The sequence below is a fragment of the Neolamprologus brichardi genome, chromosome 4, assembly GCF_056152115.1.
Source record: "Neolamprologus brichardi isolate AB-2024 chromosome 4, ASM5615211v1, whole genome shotgun sequence".
NCBI lineage: Eukaryota > Metazoa > Chordata > Actinopteri > Cichliformes > Cichlidae > Neolamprologus > Neolamprologus brichardi.
In genome coordinates, this window is record NC_142107.1 from 11,958,233 (window position 1) to 11,977,341 (window position 19,109).

The window sequence follows — 19,109 nt, forward strand, 5'->3', positions numbered from 1 at the left end:
CACTATTGCAAACTGCCTCAATTTACTCTGTCCAAAGGGGCAAAAATGGACAAAACAACAACAAAAAAAGACTCATTTCTTCTTCTCATGGTTTGATAAAGCTGTCGACATGCACTTATCACAAACTATATCCCTTGTGTGTTCTTATGAAATGTTACACGGTTCTTTGATCAGTTGTTTTGCTCTCAGTCCGTTTTTTTCCTGCTGTGGGTCCTTCCAGACGCCTGTCGCTCAGTAATTGTCCGTGACACTGACTTTGATTGTTGCGTGCACAGAAGAGAGAGGTCGAGGAGCGGGAGAGGAGGATCATAACACAAGGAACATTCCCTCAAGAGACTGACATAAACCCCAGCCCTCCTCTCTCTTCACTCCTCCATCTCTCCCCTCTCCTTCCGCTTCATTGGCTGTCTCCTTTTTTCATCACTTTATCCAAGGGGGCGATACATTCAGTTATTGCTGTTTCGTGTTTTTTTTTCCTCTCTCTCTCTCTCTCTTTTTGTTTTGCTGTTGTTCAGACGAGACATTTTTTTCTAATGTTGAAGATGCTTCTTGTGTTCTGTCATGGCTGCTCTGCAAATCAGCTTTCTGCTGTTGAGGACGAGTCTTTCGAGAGGTCGAAGAGTCGAAGAGAGGGAGAGCTTTGGTTGGTTTTCCAGCAGCAGTGGTGCCAATCTGACATCTGGGAGACAAAAGGGATATTATTATAAATCTGATGGGTCGGGTAATAATTTTTAAAAACTTCAAAAATGCTTCAGTAGATCAGTGGATGACACTAAGTCTGTTTGCCAGTCCGTTATTTTGCCATTAAACCTATATGTGAATAATCTTTAATCTTTCTAGAATAATGAATCCAGTGTGATTCTTTTGCCCCTCAGGATCATTTTAATAATTCAAGTGATCTCTATCATCTAGTGCTGTCATCCACCCATGCATCCTCTTCAGGATTAGTAGGGGTGCTGGCACGTATCCCAGCTTTTACTGGGCAAAAGGACAGCTCACCAGTCTGTCACAGGGCTAACAGAGAGACAGACCACTGTTCACACCTATGGCCAATTTTTTCCATTGTAGTATGTTATCATGTACTTCAACACACTGCCTTTCCCGAGCGTAACCTCACAGAGACAGTTAAGTCCTCAGTGTGTTTTCCTATACAGTGTCACAAACTCCTTAACTCCTCCCCTCTTGGATGCCTTCTATGGGTAACCTTTGTTTCTCTTTGATCTCAGTCTTTTCTGTCATATTGCAGATCTGCTTCCAGAGCAAAATGACTGGGTTTGCATCAGAAGTGAGCTCTGCCTATACAGCTTACCAAGGCTACCCTTGGAAAAAAACATAGAACCTGCTCTAATGATCGTCAAACAACGTCTTTATTGATATGTAAAAGGCGACGCTGTTAAATTTCTTAAAGAGTTAAAATGAAACCGTGTTGTAAGGAACGGTATCAGTGTTTGGGGGGATCTGCTGAACATATATTAAGACTAAGACCATACACTGTGCAAAAAGACAAGGTGGCAGACACAGTGATCTGTAATCTGTTCAGTAGGTTTAGGTTCAAATGAATGATGTCCTTGAAATTGTGGATTTTCTATCAATAGATGTGCGCAATTTTCATGCAGAACAAACAAGAGGCAGCACTTCCAAAACTTTACAGATTCTACCAAAACCTGGCAACCCTGATTTCGAGGCCGTAACTGCAGATTTGATCCCTTTTGTCTTAAGCCAAAAGGTTGGAACCACTGCTTTGACATTACAGTCCTCCAAGACAAACACACCGGTGTGTGCCACTGAGGGAGTGTGAGCATAATAAATGTCTTTATTGAGAGAGTATCCGAAACAAAAAAACAACAAAAAGGAAAACATCTGACTGTGAAATGTTGGGCAGCACTGAGAGAGCGTGAGAGCAAAGAGAAAGGCTTGGCTGAATGAATAAATGAATAGACAAGGGATGGGGAGAGATGAGAGCAGAGGCTGTATGCCAGTGGAGGATGGCTGTGCAGCGCAGCCACTCTCCATCTGGCCACCTACCCCAGCAAACGGCCCTCTCAGCTCTGAAGTCGCTGTGCTGTGCTGTGCCCAATGTGGCAGCCACTCAGAGGCATACCAGCCTGCAGAAAACTAGGCCACTGAACTCTAGCTGCCCTCTGGGTTTTTTTCTTTCTTTTTTTTATAGATTAAACCTACAGGCTCAACTCCCCCACCTCCCGGCCAAAAAGCTTTTCTTGTTTTGACAAGGATAGTAAAAAGGCCACTTTCACAGCAAACAAAACAAGTATAAAGCCCCGTGCCTGAGTTTGTGCTGCCCACAGGTCCACCAGGATTCACAGCCTACCTGTGTTTCTGCCTCAGTAATTTTGTTAGTTATTATCTCACCCCCCCCCCAAATCACCACACACACACACACACCATTGGCCTGTCTTTGGTCCGGGTGGGTATTGAATTGAAAAGAATTTCTCGCTCTTTGAGTGGACAATCCTGGCGTGTGATGTCACCAAAACAGGTGTTAAGTAGGCTAGACACGGTTTCCATGGCAACAGTGAAACCCACAGATGCTGCGGCTCTCCTCTTCCTCCTCCACCTCCCCTGTCTGTCTCTTCCTCTTGCTGGTCGAAGCCAGGGACAGAGACTCGGCGTGGCTGCAGAAATCTGAACGATACTGACACGGATCCTTCCAGGGTCCACACATCTTTAATATTAAATAAGCTGTACGATCCATTAACCCTTTGAGCTCAGCCTGTAATAAACCGCCCCCCTCCCCCCTTTATAGCGAGTGTAGATAAGGTGATGCTGTCACGTCTTTTCTCAGCGTAGTGCGTTATTTGTCGGTTGTTTTTGGGAACAAAGTCATTGTAAAAAGTCATTCGGAGTCGCTAAAATGTCTGAATTCTAAAATCTTATTTTTCATATAGCATAAAAAGAAAAAGTGGTACGCGCTCCTGCAGATTTTAACACTTCACGTTGAGACACGTGGAGCTGAAATCCAGGGCAAAAAGCTGTCAGCGAGTCGGGTCAGGGTAAAAGGGGCGCCGCTGACCGAAAGCGCTACGGCGTTGCACAAAGGGTTAATGATAAGACTAAGGCCACGCAAGGCCTGTTCCAAGTTCTGTTTTTTTGCACATTTGTGAGATATTATGTCAGTATTTTAATTTTTCCAAGTGCCTTTTTATTATTATAGGTAAATATAGAAGTTATACACTATGAAAAAGAAAATGATTATATGAAAATATATTTTTTTTTCCTGGCATCATGTTCTATGGTCGAACATGCAGAATTTTAGAGTTGTAAAAGTCTCCAATTGGTACAACATAGCGGCGTTCTCCTGTTTTAGAGGAATTTTATTACGATATTGATAATAATGTCAATGAAAACAAAAAAATGTTTAATAAAGCTGCATTTGATACTTTTGTGTGCATTTTCATTTCTATCCCATATACATTAAAACAGGTGAAAACCAACCCAGAATAACCTGATTAACATTCAACTCGATGCAGTTAAATTCAGCACATAAGCTAAAATCGTATGTTTAGAATTATAGTTTCCTTTTTTGCACCTCATTGCTTGGCAAAAAAAGTGTCACAAAGTCAAAACTAGAGAAAAGGAGAAGACTTTTAATTGGGTTATAATTTACAGAGGATGGGGAGAGGAAAGATCGGGCATCGCTTTGTCCTTCATGTTTCTGTGTTCTGCTGTGATTGCTGCTTTTCTTCTTTTTTCTGTATACTTAGTTCCTCGTCCAGACGCTCTTTGGCTCGCACCACCTACACACAAACAATAACAGCGATGACAAAGAGAAAGAGGTGACTTCAATGTTTTTAAAATACAAATTAGTCACAGTAAAGAGGAAGTACCGAGCAACTGACTGAACGTCAAACATTACTCATTACAAAGAGTCGACTCCACCTACGTGTTACTTGATATTCAAAGAGAACAGATCTTTGGTATGAGAAGACTAAAATAGGAGTGAGAAGTTTGTATTTGCACATCTGTCATAGAAACTATCAGGGCTGGTCCTGATAGTGAAAAAAAACACTGAGCTTTCAAACATGAACTTTGGTCCGATCTGACCAGTCAGCCAGTGAAATCTGCCCCACAGTGACTTTTCTGTCTTTAGCCTGTGGCAATTCTTTTTTCCTTGTGAACATAGTGGAGTTTTTAAATCAACTACAACCATTTGCATGGTAACTGGAACGGACACATTTTGATGCCTTCAAGTTAAAAATTCAGAGAAAATAGCAAAGATAGATCAATATTATCTATTTTTGCATGTTAATCTAGAAATTTTAAAAGTTTAGGAAACAGAAAAATAGAAGATAAAAGTTTTGGAAGTTACAAGTACAAAAAAACAAAAACAAAAATGAGGAAGAGGGAAAATACTTTCCCACAGCACTGTGCGCTCACCATGGAGAGGATTCACTCAATGTGAATGATTAATATAGTAAACAGTGTTTTTATAATTTAATTAAAAAAATATTAAACCAGGTATTTTGAACACAAACAGCATCTCTGAGAATAAACAGTTTCTGAGGGAATCTGTCAGCATCAGAGTCATTTAACATCATCACTCTTTAGTTCAGTCTGATCAGACTGGTTAGTTTTCCCTCAGGAACTAAACAGCTCGTATGGCCAAGTTAACTTTGTATTGTGGAAGAAGGCAGGGCACTGACACCTGCAACCGTCACAATATCTGTGCTACATGATCAACATGAACTACTTTATTCTGCTGAGTGTTTTCCCCAAGCAAAGTGTGAATGAGCGGAAATTCAACACAAAGGGGAAAGTTATGGTTTTGGTGTATTTCTATCATTTCCACCATTATGAGCAAATGCCAACTCTGATGTTGTGCCACTTTAAATTGACATGATATATATCTTTTATTTCAATACTTCCTCAGTTCTCAGACACATCTGACCAATAAGTGGAGCAAATGTTCTCAGCCTCTTGGTAGAGATTCCTTTTGGTTTGTTTGGATTCGTCGTTGCATCATCAGAACCCAAGAGAACAGCAAAAAAGGGTGAAAATGCCTTTTGCAACAGTTTAGAAAACCTTTTAGAACAGCTTGCTCTGTCTACACAATATCTGGCAGCAGAAAGATCCGAGTTTGAGACTCAAAACTCTGACACCTACAGGTATAAAATTGTACTTTTTAATTATTTATTTATTTTTTTGGTGCTGATTTCATATTTAGACAAGCAAAAACAATGTACCAATTTTTATATTCATGCTGCCTTAACTGTACACATTTAAAAAAATGTCTGGAAAGTGAAAGTGAATGCAGGTTTAGAGCACTTACTTTTGACTGTAGGTAAAAGGAACCGCCCACTGACTTGTCATTGACTTTAAAAAGGTGCTCGTAGTTCTGGTGAAGAGAAATGCTTCGGTGTTAGTGTTCTAGTGACAGCATCTGACTCAATTTAATTATTCCCAGCAGAAACACACACTTTTTAACCAAATATTCTATCAAATCACATCAATGACATGACATCAGAGATTCAGAAGTAAAAGAAAAGTACTTCAGCTTGCCATGTATTGTTGATGGGAATTATCATGTAAAATATACCCGATGTTAGTGTTCTAGTGTTAAGCAAACGCTAAAAAAAATTCCATTACTTGATGACCACTTTAGAGATGGTTTACCTTCCATGCAATCTTTGACCGTAAACTAACCAAACTACTGTATTTGTTTTAATAACTGTGTAAGAGTAAAAAGCTTCCACATCAGATGGTATTTAAAAAAAAGCTTCTAAGATCTCCAGACCAATTTCAACCTTTCAAAAGGATCTAAAAGGATCAATAGTGTGACTGTACCTTCTGAATCTCTTCAGGGCTAAGTTTGGAGATATTGAGGATCTGCTGGGCCTCTTGCAAACTAATTCCAGTGATGCTGGAGGCTGCGGCCGACTCCTGACCCGAACGGCCCCTGGCCTGCGCTGCAGCTTGACTGGCTGTGTAGCAAAACACAACAAAAACAAATGTGATTCACATGCACACAGACATGCATACACCTACCTGCCACTTAGGTACATTAGTTCCCATTAATTAATGCCAGGATCTATCTAATCAGCCAATTACATGGCAACAACTCAATGCACTGAGACATGCAGATGTGGTCAAGATGACATACTGAAGTTCAAATATTGCATGCTGATCTACTATGATTTTCGCACATAACCATACGTAGGTTTTACGGAGAATGTTAAAAAATGAGAAAATATCCAGGCTGATGTCTAGGTGAAAGTACTTTGCTGATGCCAGAGGCCATCAACATTGAGAATGGGAAGACTGCTTGGAGCTGACAGGAAAGCAACAGTAATTCAAAGAATCACTCGTTAGATCTAAGGTAGGCGGAGGACACATCAAAGCTTGAAGCAGGTGAGCTACAGCAGCAGAAGACAACACCGGCTGCCAATTTAGTATTTTTGCTGACCATTTCCATGCCTTCCTGCTTCCAACAGTCCTCAGAACTAAATCCAATAGAGAACTGATCTGAGGAATATTTACAGCAGCTTTGTGAACCTAAGCCATGAAGAATTAAAGGCAGACCTGAGGCCACTTAACATGTAATGGTGATATAAAAAAAAATGCTGATCAGACTTGTGACTTTGTGTGCAACATTTGTCCCCAATCCCCAATTACTTCTATCTAAGGTAATAAACTATAATGGTGTGCACAATTTACCTTACGGCCAGGGTGTGGCCCTATATTACTCAAAGTAAACTGATACTTCTTATATTACCTTGTGCCAGGTGTTAAACTAGGTTAGTACTTTGTAACAATGTATTCTGCGCAAGAATCGAATAATCGACTAACTCTGGGTCATACCTGCGTATTCTTGTCGCAAAGCACGAGCGAATGCACGTCCCACCACCTGAACTCCCATCACCACGATTTGTGCGAGATATTTAGCCTACAACAGGAGAAAAAAACATCAGGAATGACAGTTAATCACAAAAAAACCCCACCCAGAAGTGACTTTACAGTCAACAACACCTGCATTACATCTGTAAACAGCAACACGCTTTCCACACACGTCTACATCCTTTCTGGATGTGACTTTACTAAAAACTGTTTAAATTTGACCCTAAATCAAATTAAAGACCTCTCAGTGAAGAGGAGGCACAGCTGTCTTACGTCTTATATGCGAAGCTTCCGGAATAACCGCAGTCTCTAACAGTGTTCGCACATTAACACAAAAAGTATCAAATGTATTCTTACCATGTTATAATAATAATAATAATAATATTAATAAAGCTTCAGCTAACAGCACGTCGCTTCTGTTTTCACATGCACGCTGAAGGTTACAGACAGGTCAGAGTTCAAGGAAGAGTCGACAATATCAAATTGAAGACTGCTCGGCTGGACGGAGAAAAATTGAACACTGACACCTGCTGGTCGGGAAGTCAAAGTGCAGTTTTCATCCAAAACAGTGAGACGATAAAATAAAACGAGTATACATGACTAAACTCTACTGATTAAAATAAATATTCAATTCAATTCAATTCAATTTTATTTATATAGCGCCAAATCACAACAAATGTCGCCTCAAGGCGCTTCATAGATACAGAGAAAAGCCCAACAATCATATGACCCCCTATGAGCAAGCACTTTGGCAACAGTGGGAAGGAAAAACTCCCTTTTAACAGGAAGAAACCTCCGGCAGAACCAGGCTCAGGGAGGGGCGGCCATCTGTTGCGACCGGTTGGGGTGAGAGAAGGAAGACAGGATAAAAGACATGCTGTGGAAGAGAGACAGAGATTAATAACAGATATGATTCAATACAGAGAGGTCTATTAACACATAGTGAGTGAGAAAGGTGACTGGAAAGGAAAAACTCAATGCATCATGGGAATCCCCCGGCAGCCTACATCTATTGCAGCATAACTAAGGGAGGATTCAGGGTCACCTGGTCCAGCCCTAACTATATGCTTTAGCAAAAAGGAAAGTTTTAAGCCTAATCTTAAAAGTAGAGATAGTGTCTGTCTCCCGAATCCAAACTGGAAGTTGGTTCCACAGAAGAGGGGCCTGAAAACTGAAGGCTCTCCCTCCCATTCTACTTTTAAATACTCTAGGAACAACAAGTAGGCCTGCAGAGCGGGAGCGAAGTGCTCTAATAGGGTAATATGGTACTACAAGGTCATTAAGATAAGATGGGGCCTGATTATTTAAGACCTTGTATGTGAGGAGCAGGATTTTGAATTCAATTCTGGATTTAACAGGAAGCCAATGAAGGGAAGCCAAAACAGGAGAAATATGCTCTCTCTTTCTAGTCCCTGTCAGTACTCTTGCTGCAGCATTTTGGATTAACTGAAGGCTTTTCAGTGAGTTTTTTGGACATCCTGATAATAATGAATTGCAGTAGTCCAGCCTGGAAGTAATAAATGCATGAACTAGTTTTTCAGCGTCACTCTGAGACAGGATATTTCTAATTTTAGAGATGTTGCGCAAATGGAAGAACGCAGTCTTACATATTTGTTTAATATGTGCGTTGAAGGACATATCCTGGTCAAAAATGACTCCAAGGTTCCTCACAGTGTTACTGGAGGCCAAGGTAATGCCATCCAGAGTAAGAATCTGGTTAGATACCATATTTCTAAGCTTTTCAGCGCCGAGTACAATGACCTCAGTTTTATCTGAGTTAAGAAGCAGAAAGTTAGTGGCCATCCAAGTCTTTATGTCTTTAAGACATTCCTGCAGTTTAACTAATTGGTGTGTGTTATCTGGCTTCATGGACAGATAGAGCTGGGTGTCATCTGCATAGCAGTGAAAATGTATGCTATGTCTTCTAATGATGCTGCCTAGGGGAAGCATGTATAATGTAAACAGAATTGGTCCTAGCACTGAACCCTGTGGAACTCCATAATTAACCTCAGTGTGTGAAGAGGACTCTCCATTTACATGCACAAATTGGAGTCTATTAGATAGATATGATACAAACCACTGCAGTGCAATACCTGTAATACCTACAGCATGTTCTAATCGCTCTAATAGGATATTATGGTCAACAGTATCGAATGCTGCACTAAGGTCAAGAAGGACAAGCACAGAGATGAGTCCACTGTCAGAGGCCATAAGAAGATCATTTGTAACCTTCACTAAAGCTGTTTCTGTGCTGTGATGAACTCTGAAACCTGACTGAAACTCTTCAAATAAACCATTCCTCTGCAGATGATCTGTTAGCTGTTTGACAATATATGTTGGTAAATGTTCCTTGACACTGTATAATGAGCATTAAAGAATTCAATAATAACTTAAGTGCTAAAAAAAAATAACCGTATGTTGAAAAATGCAGCTTATAAACTGTTTGACTCACAAGAAAAAATGGGATATTGGTGTTGTGAATTAACACAGGACGGAAAAAGTCAGGCCAAACAAAATAAAGTACATATGAAGTTATAATGAACTGAAGCTGCAAATACATTTTAACTGCAGCTACTGTTAACCATCATGGGCATGAATTTTATGGTACTTGGGGCTTTTAATGATTTCTTTTACTGGGTGTTCCAATAGGATAATGCTTCCAAACTCATATCAGGATAAAGTAGGCTAACATTAAACTTCTGAAATAGCCTTCCCAAAACCAAAATCTCAAACCTATTTATATTTGTGGATTAGATTTAAAAGTTATGTCCGATTTAAACTAACTCTACCAATTCTGCCAAGTAGAGTGGTCAAAAATTTAGCTAGAATTATCCCAGAAGCTTATTGATGGAAACGAAACCTTGCTAAGAGACATTAAACCAAATATTAGTGGGGATTTAAAAAAAAAAAAAATCACATATCTACTAGTTTTCTTAGTCATACAGAGACAAGCAGAAATGAGTTTAAAAGGTGTTTATTGCAAGACAATGTTGAAAAAAGTAAGACAGAAACAAAACAAAGCTTTACTCACTGTATAAAAACAAATGGAAGGCAAGTTTATCTGATCCAAAAGTAGGAAGAAAAAAGTATGGCCTTTGAGAATCACAAGCACTTACAGTATACATCACAAAAAACCTGACGACACCTAAGCAAAGTAAACATTTCGGTCCATCAGAGGTTGTAAACAAACTTTGTGAGATCAAGCCTGAATTACTGAAGGTACCGCTGTAGCTCTACAAAGAAACTACATGACGGCTGCATTGTAAATTATTAATACTGTACTGTTGTCTAATTAACACCATCATAAGTTGTTAGTAGGAAAAATTAGATACTAAAATTAGCTCATTTAATGAGGGAGATCCCCGAAACAGTCAGAACACCGACAAGAGTCTAAATTAAAAGTTAATCTACCCGATAAATAAAAAGAAAGACACAATCATCCTTAAGTATATAAAGCCCTGTCTTAAAACTCAAAAGGAAGTGGTTTATTTGTATTGACCTCTGACCGCCAACTATGAGACTACTACTGGCCATAAATTGAATCATATGTACCTGGCACCTAATTATGCTAGAATGGCTTCCGAGGCGAATATCAGCTAATAAAGAGAAGATAACATAATGTTGCTGTAAATAGAAACTCCAGCTCATGGCTAAACATGAAAACTGGCGACCCTGTTTTATCCTCAGCGTGGATTTTTGCTGCTAAACTTGTGCTTGTGTATGTGTGCATGTGTGAGCGTGTGGATTTAACCCAACTTAACAGGAAGACAAGTGGTTTTATCAGCTGGGTGACGTAAAAATCTTCTTTTTTTTGGCCATATAACATTTTTTTATTGCAGAGCTGAGCGCGCTGCCATGACTGGCCAGTATAAAATACAAGTAGTGGTCCACTGTGTAGGTACAGGTTGTTTTTTGACATGTAAACCTAAACAAACATTTTCTTTTTTTTTTTGTTTTGTACTTCAGGATACTGCCAGCGTGTATCACATTATCAAACCATGATCACACAGAGAGAAAAACAGATGAAAATTACATGTGTGATATTTAAAACCTGCTTGGTGCGAGAGTAAACCACGGGTCGGCCTGGTTTTGAGCACTCAGAGTTAACTGGTAATGTAGCATATAGCACTATTATTGTTCCTATGATTGTTCTAAAGCAATATGACTGAGATGGCTTCACTGTATATCCTGATAAATATTGCTGTACTGGATGGTGATTTTTTCCCCACTAATACTGTGAAAAGAGTGATACTATTTCTTTATGTTCTTTATGTTTTTAACCCAGAATGATTTCAAAAAAATCACATTTGATGATATAGAGATCAACAGATGATATCATGCATACAGTACTGAAACCAGAAGGTTGTACAGAAGATTAGCAATTTTTTTTTACAAAAAAAGATAGAGTTATTGTGCAGTAATGATGCAGCAATCTGTGTGTGCTCAGTAGGCTGAGATGTATGCTGATGAAGTGACTGGCAATATAACACTGGAGCTGTTCTCTGTCTGCTGTTGGCACGGCGACTGAACCAAAGGCACATCCCCATTAATCGTCCTAAATGACAAAGAAACAAAAGTTAGCAAAAGTACAACCCTGGCTTGCAACTTGCCTTCAGTCTCTACTGACCCTTCTGTCTGACAGTAATCACAGCAAACTATTTAATGCATTTAAAAAAGTGTTGACAGAACATCCATGTTTATTGGTCATAAAGCTTTCTGGGTCAGCTGCAAGGGAATAGAAATCTGAATTTACCTCTTCAACACCATGCTAAAAACAGCGGAACACCTGACTGTCACAGTGTAACACAAAGTCAGTTAAACTTCAGCGACAGCAATCTATCCAGTTAGGATGCATAAGTTATTGTGACTCATTGTGCATCGCATCTGCTTTGGTGCAAATTAAAGTGAAAACAGGTGCGCTGGAGAGAAAACAAGACATCCATAAAAAGGGTATGTTTTTATCATTTTTAGCCTTTATTGCACAGGACAGTGGAGAGCGGACAGGAAGGAATGACAGGAAATGACACCCAGGCCTCTGCAGCCTTTTGACCCACAGATGCTCAATCAGATGTGAGTTATAGTGGCCTAAAAGGGAATGGTTTTGCAGGTGGTGCCGACACACCACGGTGCTCTCCTTATCAACTCCTGACTGATTTTTCTCGAGTTTTGCGCTGTCATTACTGGTAACATGAGACGGTACCTGCAGCTCGTTCAGGTTGCTCAGGTTGTCCGGCTTCTCCCGATTGTTTCCCGTGCCTCCCAGCACAGTTTCCAAAGTGTTGAGGGTGTGTTACACAATGTTGCACAGTGCACCTGTTGTCACTTTAATTTGAGCCAAAACAAGTGAAACAGTGGTTTACGCTTCCTAACTGCAGAGACTGATGCTCCTTGAATTTGACTGACTGACTAAGTGTGTTCCTGTTAGTTCAACATCAGCATTTTTTGAACCAATCAGTATTTATTCAGAAAGAAAGAAACATCAACGTCACACATTCATATTTTTATCACATTCACTTACCCACTCATCTTCATCCACCCCCTCGTAGGACTCTTGTGGTAGTGGGTCATCCATATTTCCCAGCTTAGCCACCATGGCATTCAGAAGCTGGATCACACACATATTTATTAATAATTTATTACATTCTGAATAAGTATTAAGTACTTAAACTTTGGAGATCTATTCGAAATAAAAGTATACAGTATTTGAGCTTCTTTTCACCTCGTCTTTCTTCTGTTCATCAGTCTTTTCCTCCAGGTAAACAGATGAGGGAAGGTATTTCCTCACTGGAGCCTCTTTGGGGGCCTCACTCACTAGAGGAGGGGGAATAAACATACCAAGACATGTCTAGTGCTGACACGCAGACTGTAGATGTAAGAATCTTGATTTGGAGTGACAGGCATGCTAGATAAGGGCATGTGTGTGTATGTTTTGTGTCGCTGCCTGCACCTGGGGTCATGTCTTTAGGCTTCAAGCTGATCTTTTTGTGTTGGCCGTTGGAGCCGGAGAGCCAGGCAGAGCCAGTAAGTGCTGGTTCCCACCATACCGCTGTATCTGAGTACACATCATCCTGGAAAAACTCTTTCTGGAGACACAAAAAAGCCATACACAATTAGGTATACAGCATCTAGTAAGAGCTACAGTTACTTTTTAGAAAAAGCATCAGGAGGGGAAAGCATGTAATGTTCCAAAGTGGCCACAAGGTGATGCAGTTGGCTCACCTTGACCCTTGGCACTTTGAAGGCCACTGGCTCTATGGTTGTCTTGGTGAGCATCAGTCCTACAGCTACCTCCACATCGCGAACATTGCACTCAGTCTTAGGCAGAAAGGCCAAACCCTGCAAACAGGAAACATTTTGATTTAGTTCAACGATATCCAGTTGACTTAAAAAGAAGCAGAAAACAATGAATGAAACATAAAGGGAGTGATTGTGACACCTTATGTGGTTCGGGAGAATTGAAACTGCTGCACTCAATAAAATATGGATCTTCAGGGACGATCTCATAAATGTACACTCTGGTGTCACCCTGACAAAGAAACACAGTCAGGTTAAATCTTATTTCATGGAACAATGGCTGTGGAGAGGAAATATTTCTGTTTGTGTGCTCACTTTTCCAGTTAGGATGACGACACTGGTGTCGGGGTCATAGTATGGGATCAGTGTGGAAGGGGAGACGTTTACAGGAACACTGGATACGGCCCCGGAGGACAGGGAGCTAGCAGAGTACAGGTACAGTCCTCTCTCACTGCGACTGTAGAAGAAGGAAAAGGAGTGAGTAGTCAAGTTCTCCTGTGACTTTCTCATTGGTGCTCCAACAACATGCCTGCTTAAAAACTCTCTGACATTTGCAGTACCTGTCAAATCCAGACACCAGCAAGTACTTGCCATCACAGACCCACACCACACGAGCTCCCCTGTGGCCCTCAGGCCCCGGGCCATCCTGAAAGAAGAGCGAAATTAGCATGTAAGTGTCTGTCGGTGTCCCCAGATAGGCAGACTTAACGACTTAACGGCTTGAAGGAAATCTGAGCACCTGGACAAAATACATGCAAACATTTCTTTGAGCTGTAAATCATGTGAAACTACTGTAGTAGAGCCCAAGAATATCAAATATAGAGCTGGAAATGAGCACAACAGGTTGATATGTTGTAGGAGTCTGTTTCTTAGTGTACTAGAATTCAAAAATGAGGCTCAGATGTGTGGATTTGTCCGATCTTATCCAATTTTCACAAAACACAAATCATTTCTAGAAAGTTGGTGATACACACCTGCACAGGTGAAGTGGATTTGCGAGGATCGTAGATACGAACTTTCCCATCCTTGCAAACTGTAGCCAGAAGCTTCCCATCTGGGCTCCACGCCATGCCAAACACCTGATGAGATCCACAAAGAGGAGCACAAGAGAAGATGAAGCAGAAATCAGGAATTTTAAGACAATCAGGTTTTCATCAGGACATTGTATGGAAACTGATCCAGATATCCAAATAGGTGCAGACAGTCTGCACATATGGCATCATTTTCTTTGGCTTCTTAAACACAGAATGAAATCACAAAGTGTTTCTGTATTTAACTTCATGCACTTCTTGATCACTCACCTGGTCCTGGTGTCCATCGAGAACTTTGACTTGTTTTCCGGTCTCTAGGTTCCACAGTCTGACTGTGAGATCATATGATGAAGAAACCAGGAGTCCACTGGCCAGAGGGTGGAAATTGATGGAGTAGATTTTCTCTGTGTGGCCTGCAAAGTGTCACCTCAGAAGTCAGTATTGTCTGTAATCTTGTTAAGGAGTGTGGTGGGAATTTATTTTTGAACTACTTTTGAAACTCCTTTAAAATTGTGTTTCCTTTGAAATACTTTTACATTGGATGTCCTCACTTTAACTTTGATGTTAAAGTGAGGACTGCTCGCAGTCAGTGGCAGTTTGGCTAAAGTTCTGCCTTTTCAGTAGAGAAATGCACCACACGCACTCTCAGATCATCTCTCTTTTTCTGTAAACTACAGATTGGAGGGAATGCAAAGTGTAGTGCAAGGGAACACGCATACCTTCTAATTTCCAATAAATAAAACTCTACCTTGCATGATGATCTTAGGTTCAGTTAGGGTCTCTTTCAACCCGCCTTCTGGTACTTGCCAAACCCGGATCTTAGCATCATCACCAGCTAGCATGCACAGAGAGAGAGACAAGCAGGTTAAATACACACTGAGACACTTCCAATTTACCCTAAAGTGCATATGCACTCACCGACAGCAAGTCTATGTGTGTCAAAGGGGTCCCAAGCAAAGTCAGCTACATTGACAGAGTTTTGGATGGTGGGCAGGGCTGTATCTGGAAGTTTGCCAGGCTGGGAGCGCTGAGGAAAGGATTAAAAATACTCACACACATAGATACAGCACACAAATGTCTAATTTCTCAATATAAATAACTACAGGGGAAAACGGGATCTGCAGTTTTATTAAACAACATCCCTCTATTTTTCTTCTGCTGTTGTACCTCAAATACGGCAATCTGTCCCCCGGAGATGGCGAGGGGCACTGCCACACGTTGGCGGTTGACACAGAAGCCGTCACACTCGCCAGGTGTGGTCAGGTTGAGGCCACGAATGTTGGTGATGTGCGTGTCCCGGTGCATGACTGTCCCCTGGATATGACGGAACTTGGAAGTTGGCCCTGAATAAAAAATAACAATAATTCAATATTAACAGCTTACTGTGTAAAGAAAGATAAAACACCAACATGGGTATGGAGAAATTAAGAGTGCGTGTTTGTGTTTTTTAACTTGTTTTTACCCATCAGGTTTTGGAAAGCCTTGGCACTTTGGCTGGGACTGGGGCTGGGAACAAAGCCTGAGGAGAGGCCGGAGGTGGAGGAAGGAGAGCGAGATGGTGCGGCGCTGCTGCTGGGAGTGCTCAGAGGACTGCTGGAGGTAGAGCAGTCGCGAGCTTGATCCTGTGGGGAAGAGAGATGGGATTACTATCCTCAATCCACTGGTATTTTAAAAAGAAAATCAAGTTTAAATTGGGAGATTTTGTCCATCTTTTGAATAATTGTGCATCTCACCTCCTTGCTCCCTCCACTGGCCACTTCCTTTTTTGCAGGTGTCTGTTTTGCTGGTGCTGCCTTTTGTTTGGGACGTTTGTCTGGGTGCAGGCTAACTCTCTCCACCTACAATAAAACGAACAGCTTGAGCTTCCTGTGCAGCGTGAAGACTGGATTAAGCTTTTTGAAAATAGGGATCTCGTACCTGCTTGTTCCCTCCCTTCCACCACTCCTCAGCAGACATGGCTGGGGTTGTGCCCACCGTGTCTGGGTAAAGGTCGTCATGAAACTCGTGACCTGAATTCTGGAAGACAAAAATGAAGCACAAGCAAACACGGAGAACTTAAAATAAGTCCATCACCTTTATTTGCGAGCAAGTATTGCTGTGCATCTACAAACCTTGCGAGGGACCTGATAGCTGATCGGCAGGATGCAGCTGTCTGTCAGCTGAAGCACACGCACAACTTCGCAGGACATCACATCCAAGGCAAGCTTGGGGACCAGGGCAACGCCTTTTGTTGAGGTATCCGTCAGACAGTGGCTGACTATGGATGTGAGAATTAGAAGAAGAGATGGATAAGGAGACTAGGAAAGATGACTGGTTGTGACATCTGTACAGACAGATAACAAACAGCGCTTCACCTTGAGAGAGGAAAGGCTCGGAGGAAGAGACTTCAAAGCAATCGATCCCAGTGTTTCCCTGCATAAGAATCAGAGAGGTGATGTTAATGGTGTGGTCATTCCAGCTGATATTTAAAAACATAACCAGTAATAACAAATTTAATATTCAAGCATATATTTTTTTACCATGCCAGCCAGTAGAAGCAGACCTGTGTCCTCATCAAATAGTGGGATCAGTGTCCTGAAAGAAAAGAGACAAGAGAGAAAGAGACATTAGAAGCTGACATTCAAAATGATATACACATTTGCTTGGTAAATGAAAGGGCGCTGGTTCAAATCCCTTCAGGGTTGGGTCAGGAAGGCGTAAGATTCTGCTACAACAAAGCAGGGGGAGCTACCTGCTATGGCAATCCTCTGTCTCTGGCTCAGCAGAGAGTGGCTTGTCATTCAAAATTATATACGCTCAAGTCCTCTTTGGGTTTAAGCATTAGTGAGCTGCCACTAGATGGTGTAGTATGCCCATTTGTTTTGGTAAAGGAGGCAGTAGAGTCCTGAGGCTAGCTATGGCTCTGAGAGATCTGAGAAAACAGTATTTTCTCACTATTCACGTTGAACATGGAATAATTTACAGAAAAGACTAAATTTGTTGGTGAATTTAAAAGCATAATAAGGAATGCAGTGATGGAGACTTTCTTGCAGATGTTTCTTTTGAGAAGCTGTTTAATATTTTTTTTAAGTATGTGTTTGTATTTTTTATATTGTGAATTTATATTTTTGTTGCATTTGCAGCTTTTTAGAGACACTTCGGTTATATAGTTGTAACTTTGGCAAGGTTTTGCTCTCAGTGGGACTTCCTGGTAAAATAAATTTAATAATAACATGACTTGTTACTGCATTAAAACCAACAAGGTTGTGACGATAAGTAATGAGAGGAGGGGAGACCATGAGGCAAATGCCAGACATTCCAAATGTTATTTAAAAATGCAAAACATTACTGGAGGTGAGCGGGGAGGAGAACTGGAACTGGGAACAAGTTTCGTAGTTTATCAACATTATGATTTGTTAGATTAAAAAGATTCTTTTAAATCTCCAAATTCAGCTTTTATCATCAACACTTTTTCATTAATGTTTTGTTCAAACTTTCTAGTTGTGTGGATGCTTTAAGGCATCCACACTATTGTTTTCCTGTTTCTCTTTATTCTTTATACTTTATTATTATTATTATTATTCTAGTTGCCACTTTTTGTACGTTTTTTGGCACTTAACTACTTCCACAATTTTTAGCCGATTTTCACCGTTCAAATTTTAAACTATTCTGCTATTTCTGCTAATTATCGCTATGACTTTTGCTATTTTTTGCTATTATACTTTTTAAAATATTCAGCTTTTTTCCTTTAATTTGTCCCATTGAAATGAATGGAAAACTTCCACAATTCTGCTAAAACTTGCTTGTTTTTGAAACTTAACTACTTCCTCATACTTTTGCCTAGAACAACCATTCAAACTTTAAAATGTTCATAAATTATTGGGCTATTCATGTATGATTCAGCTTTTTTATATCTGTTACCATTTTCATCTTATCCCTCTTCAAGTTTTGAGTTGCAAAATTGTGATTTTTCAGAAAATACATGGGTTGTTATGGTTGCTATGCAGTTGGTTCTAAGTGAGACACTGTAGGTTTCGCAGTCTTCTCTTCATGTCCGAACAACTTCTTGCTACTTGCTCAATTTTCACTCAACTCCCACAAATTATACATCAAAACGTAGGTATTTTTGCTGGCTTTCAGAAAATGTCACTATCATTGTTGTGGTATTGACAGAATTTTGGCAAATCTCCTCAGACCAACACAAAGTCGGAAAACTCTCCATAGAAAGTCAATGGAGAGTTTGTTCAAAATCACCGCTGGATTTCTGTAATGAGAGGCATATTCAAATCGTCATATCTCCTTAACGAAGCGAAGTTAAAACATGAGGCTTGTCCCAGTATATCTTCAGACACTCCTGACGCTCACAATTCAAGAATTATTTTCTCACCTATTACCGTTCTGAGATGAGTTAGACTTGTTTGAGGGTAGGAAATTCGTCCTTCGCTCAGATTTCTTCAGATTTCAAACTCTGGAAATGAGGCAATTTTTTCTCTCGTCATATCTTTTTAATGGATTTCCACAGAGACCTGAAAATTTCCATGACTGTTCACCAAAGCCTGCTGTCTCTTACGGTGAAAGAATGATATCGATACTCCAAATAGATTTAGAGTTACAAAGCGTTGTTTGAGGGCAAGTCAAGGCAGTTTTCGCTTAGCCTCTACTCAATTATGGTGCATTACAAGTCAAATATCTTTAATAATTCATATTTTAATGATAAATTGTCAACACTTTAAGATTCCCCCATCTCTTGTGAACAAAACGGTGTAAGAATGACCGTTCTAGCCCCTACGGTTAGGAAATTATGGTCATTTGTTTGAGTTTAGTCCTCACTATGAGAAATAGACTGCAAAAATCCTGTCTCTCTGCTGTGTGTGTAAAAACGGCTGCACCTGTTTTGGCGGGAAAAAAGTACACAGCCTCTCTGATTGGTGGATTCAAATTTAGCAGCTCCCA

The 19,109-nt window shown here is 40.5% G+C and overlaps 2 protein-coding genes across 3 annotated transcripts in view; both read right to left on the reverse strand.

Moving 5' to 3' along the window:
• Positions 1-3,585: 3,585 nt before the first annotated feature.
• pam16 (presequence translocase associated motor 16) lies at positions 3,586-7,309 on the reverse strand. 2 transcript variants are annotated; one of them, XM_087839816.1, is made up of 5 exons: positions 7,210-7,309; positions 6,817-6,901; positions 5,803-5,939; positions 5,288-5,353; positions 3,586-3,755 (listed from the first exon to the last, which is right to left on the reverse strand). In XM_087839816.1, the coding sequence occupies exons 1-5, from the start codon at positions 7,210-7,212 to the stop codon at positions 3,666-3,668; spliced, it is 381 nt and encodes a 126-aa protein (XP_087695942.1). In that variant the 5' UTR covers positions 7,213-7,309; the 3' UTR covers positions 3,586-3,665. The 2 variants fall into 2 exon arrangements, with proteins under 2 accessions (XP_087695942.1, XP_087695943.1); XM_087839817.1 differs by having other exon boundaries at positions 7,126-7,211.
• A 2,510-nt stretch (positions 7,310-9,819) lies between these two features.
• The window catches only part of coro7 (coronin 7), a 129,486-nt gene continuing 120,196 nt past the window's right edge, over positions 9,820-19,109 (reverse strand). Inside the window, exons 10-28 of the mRNA XM_006791431.3 lie at positions 16,697-16,751; positions 16,532-16,589; positions 16,289-16,434; positions 16,095-16,193; positions 15,911-16,015; positions 15,640-15,799; positions 15,345-15,520; positions 15,096-15,204; positions 14,926-15,012; positions 14,448-14,590; positions 14,121-14,225; positions 13,707-13,792; positions 13,462-13,603; positions 13,289-13,378; positions 13,072-13,188; positions 12,800-12,935; positions 12,572-12,663; positions 12,371-12,457; positions 9,820-11,407 (exon numbers count right to left, since the gene is read on the reverse strand). Of these exons, the coding sequence (XP_006791494.2) occupies positions 11,399-11,407; positions 12,371-12,457; positions 12,572-12,663; positions 12,800-12,935; positions 13,072-13,188; positions 13,289-13,378; positions 13,462-13,603; positions 13,707-13,792; positions 14,121-14,225; positions 14,448-14,590; positions 14,926-15,012; positions 15,096-15,204; positions 15,345-15,520; positions 15,640-15,799; positions 15,911-16,015; positions 16,095-16,193; positions 16,289-16,434; positions 16,532-16,589; positions 16,697-16,751 (2,002 nt within the window). The 3' untranslated portion in view covers positions 9,820-11,398. The remainder of the gene's footprint in view (positions 11,408-12,370; positions 12,458-12,571; positions 12,664-12,799; positions 12,936-13,071; positions 13,189-13,288; positions 13,379-13,461; positions 13,604-13,706; positions 13,793-14,120; positions 14,226-14,447; positions 14,591-14,925; positions 15,013-15,095; positions 15,205-15,344; positions 15,521-15,639; positions 15,800-15,910; positions 16,016-16,094; positions 16,194-16,288; positions 16,435-16,531; positions 16,590-16,696; positions 16,752-19,109) is intronic.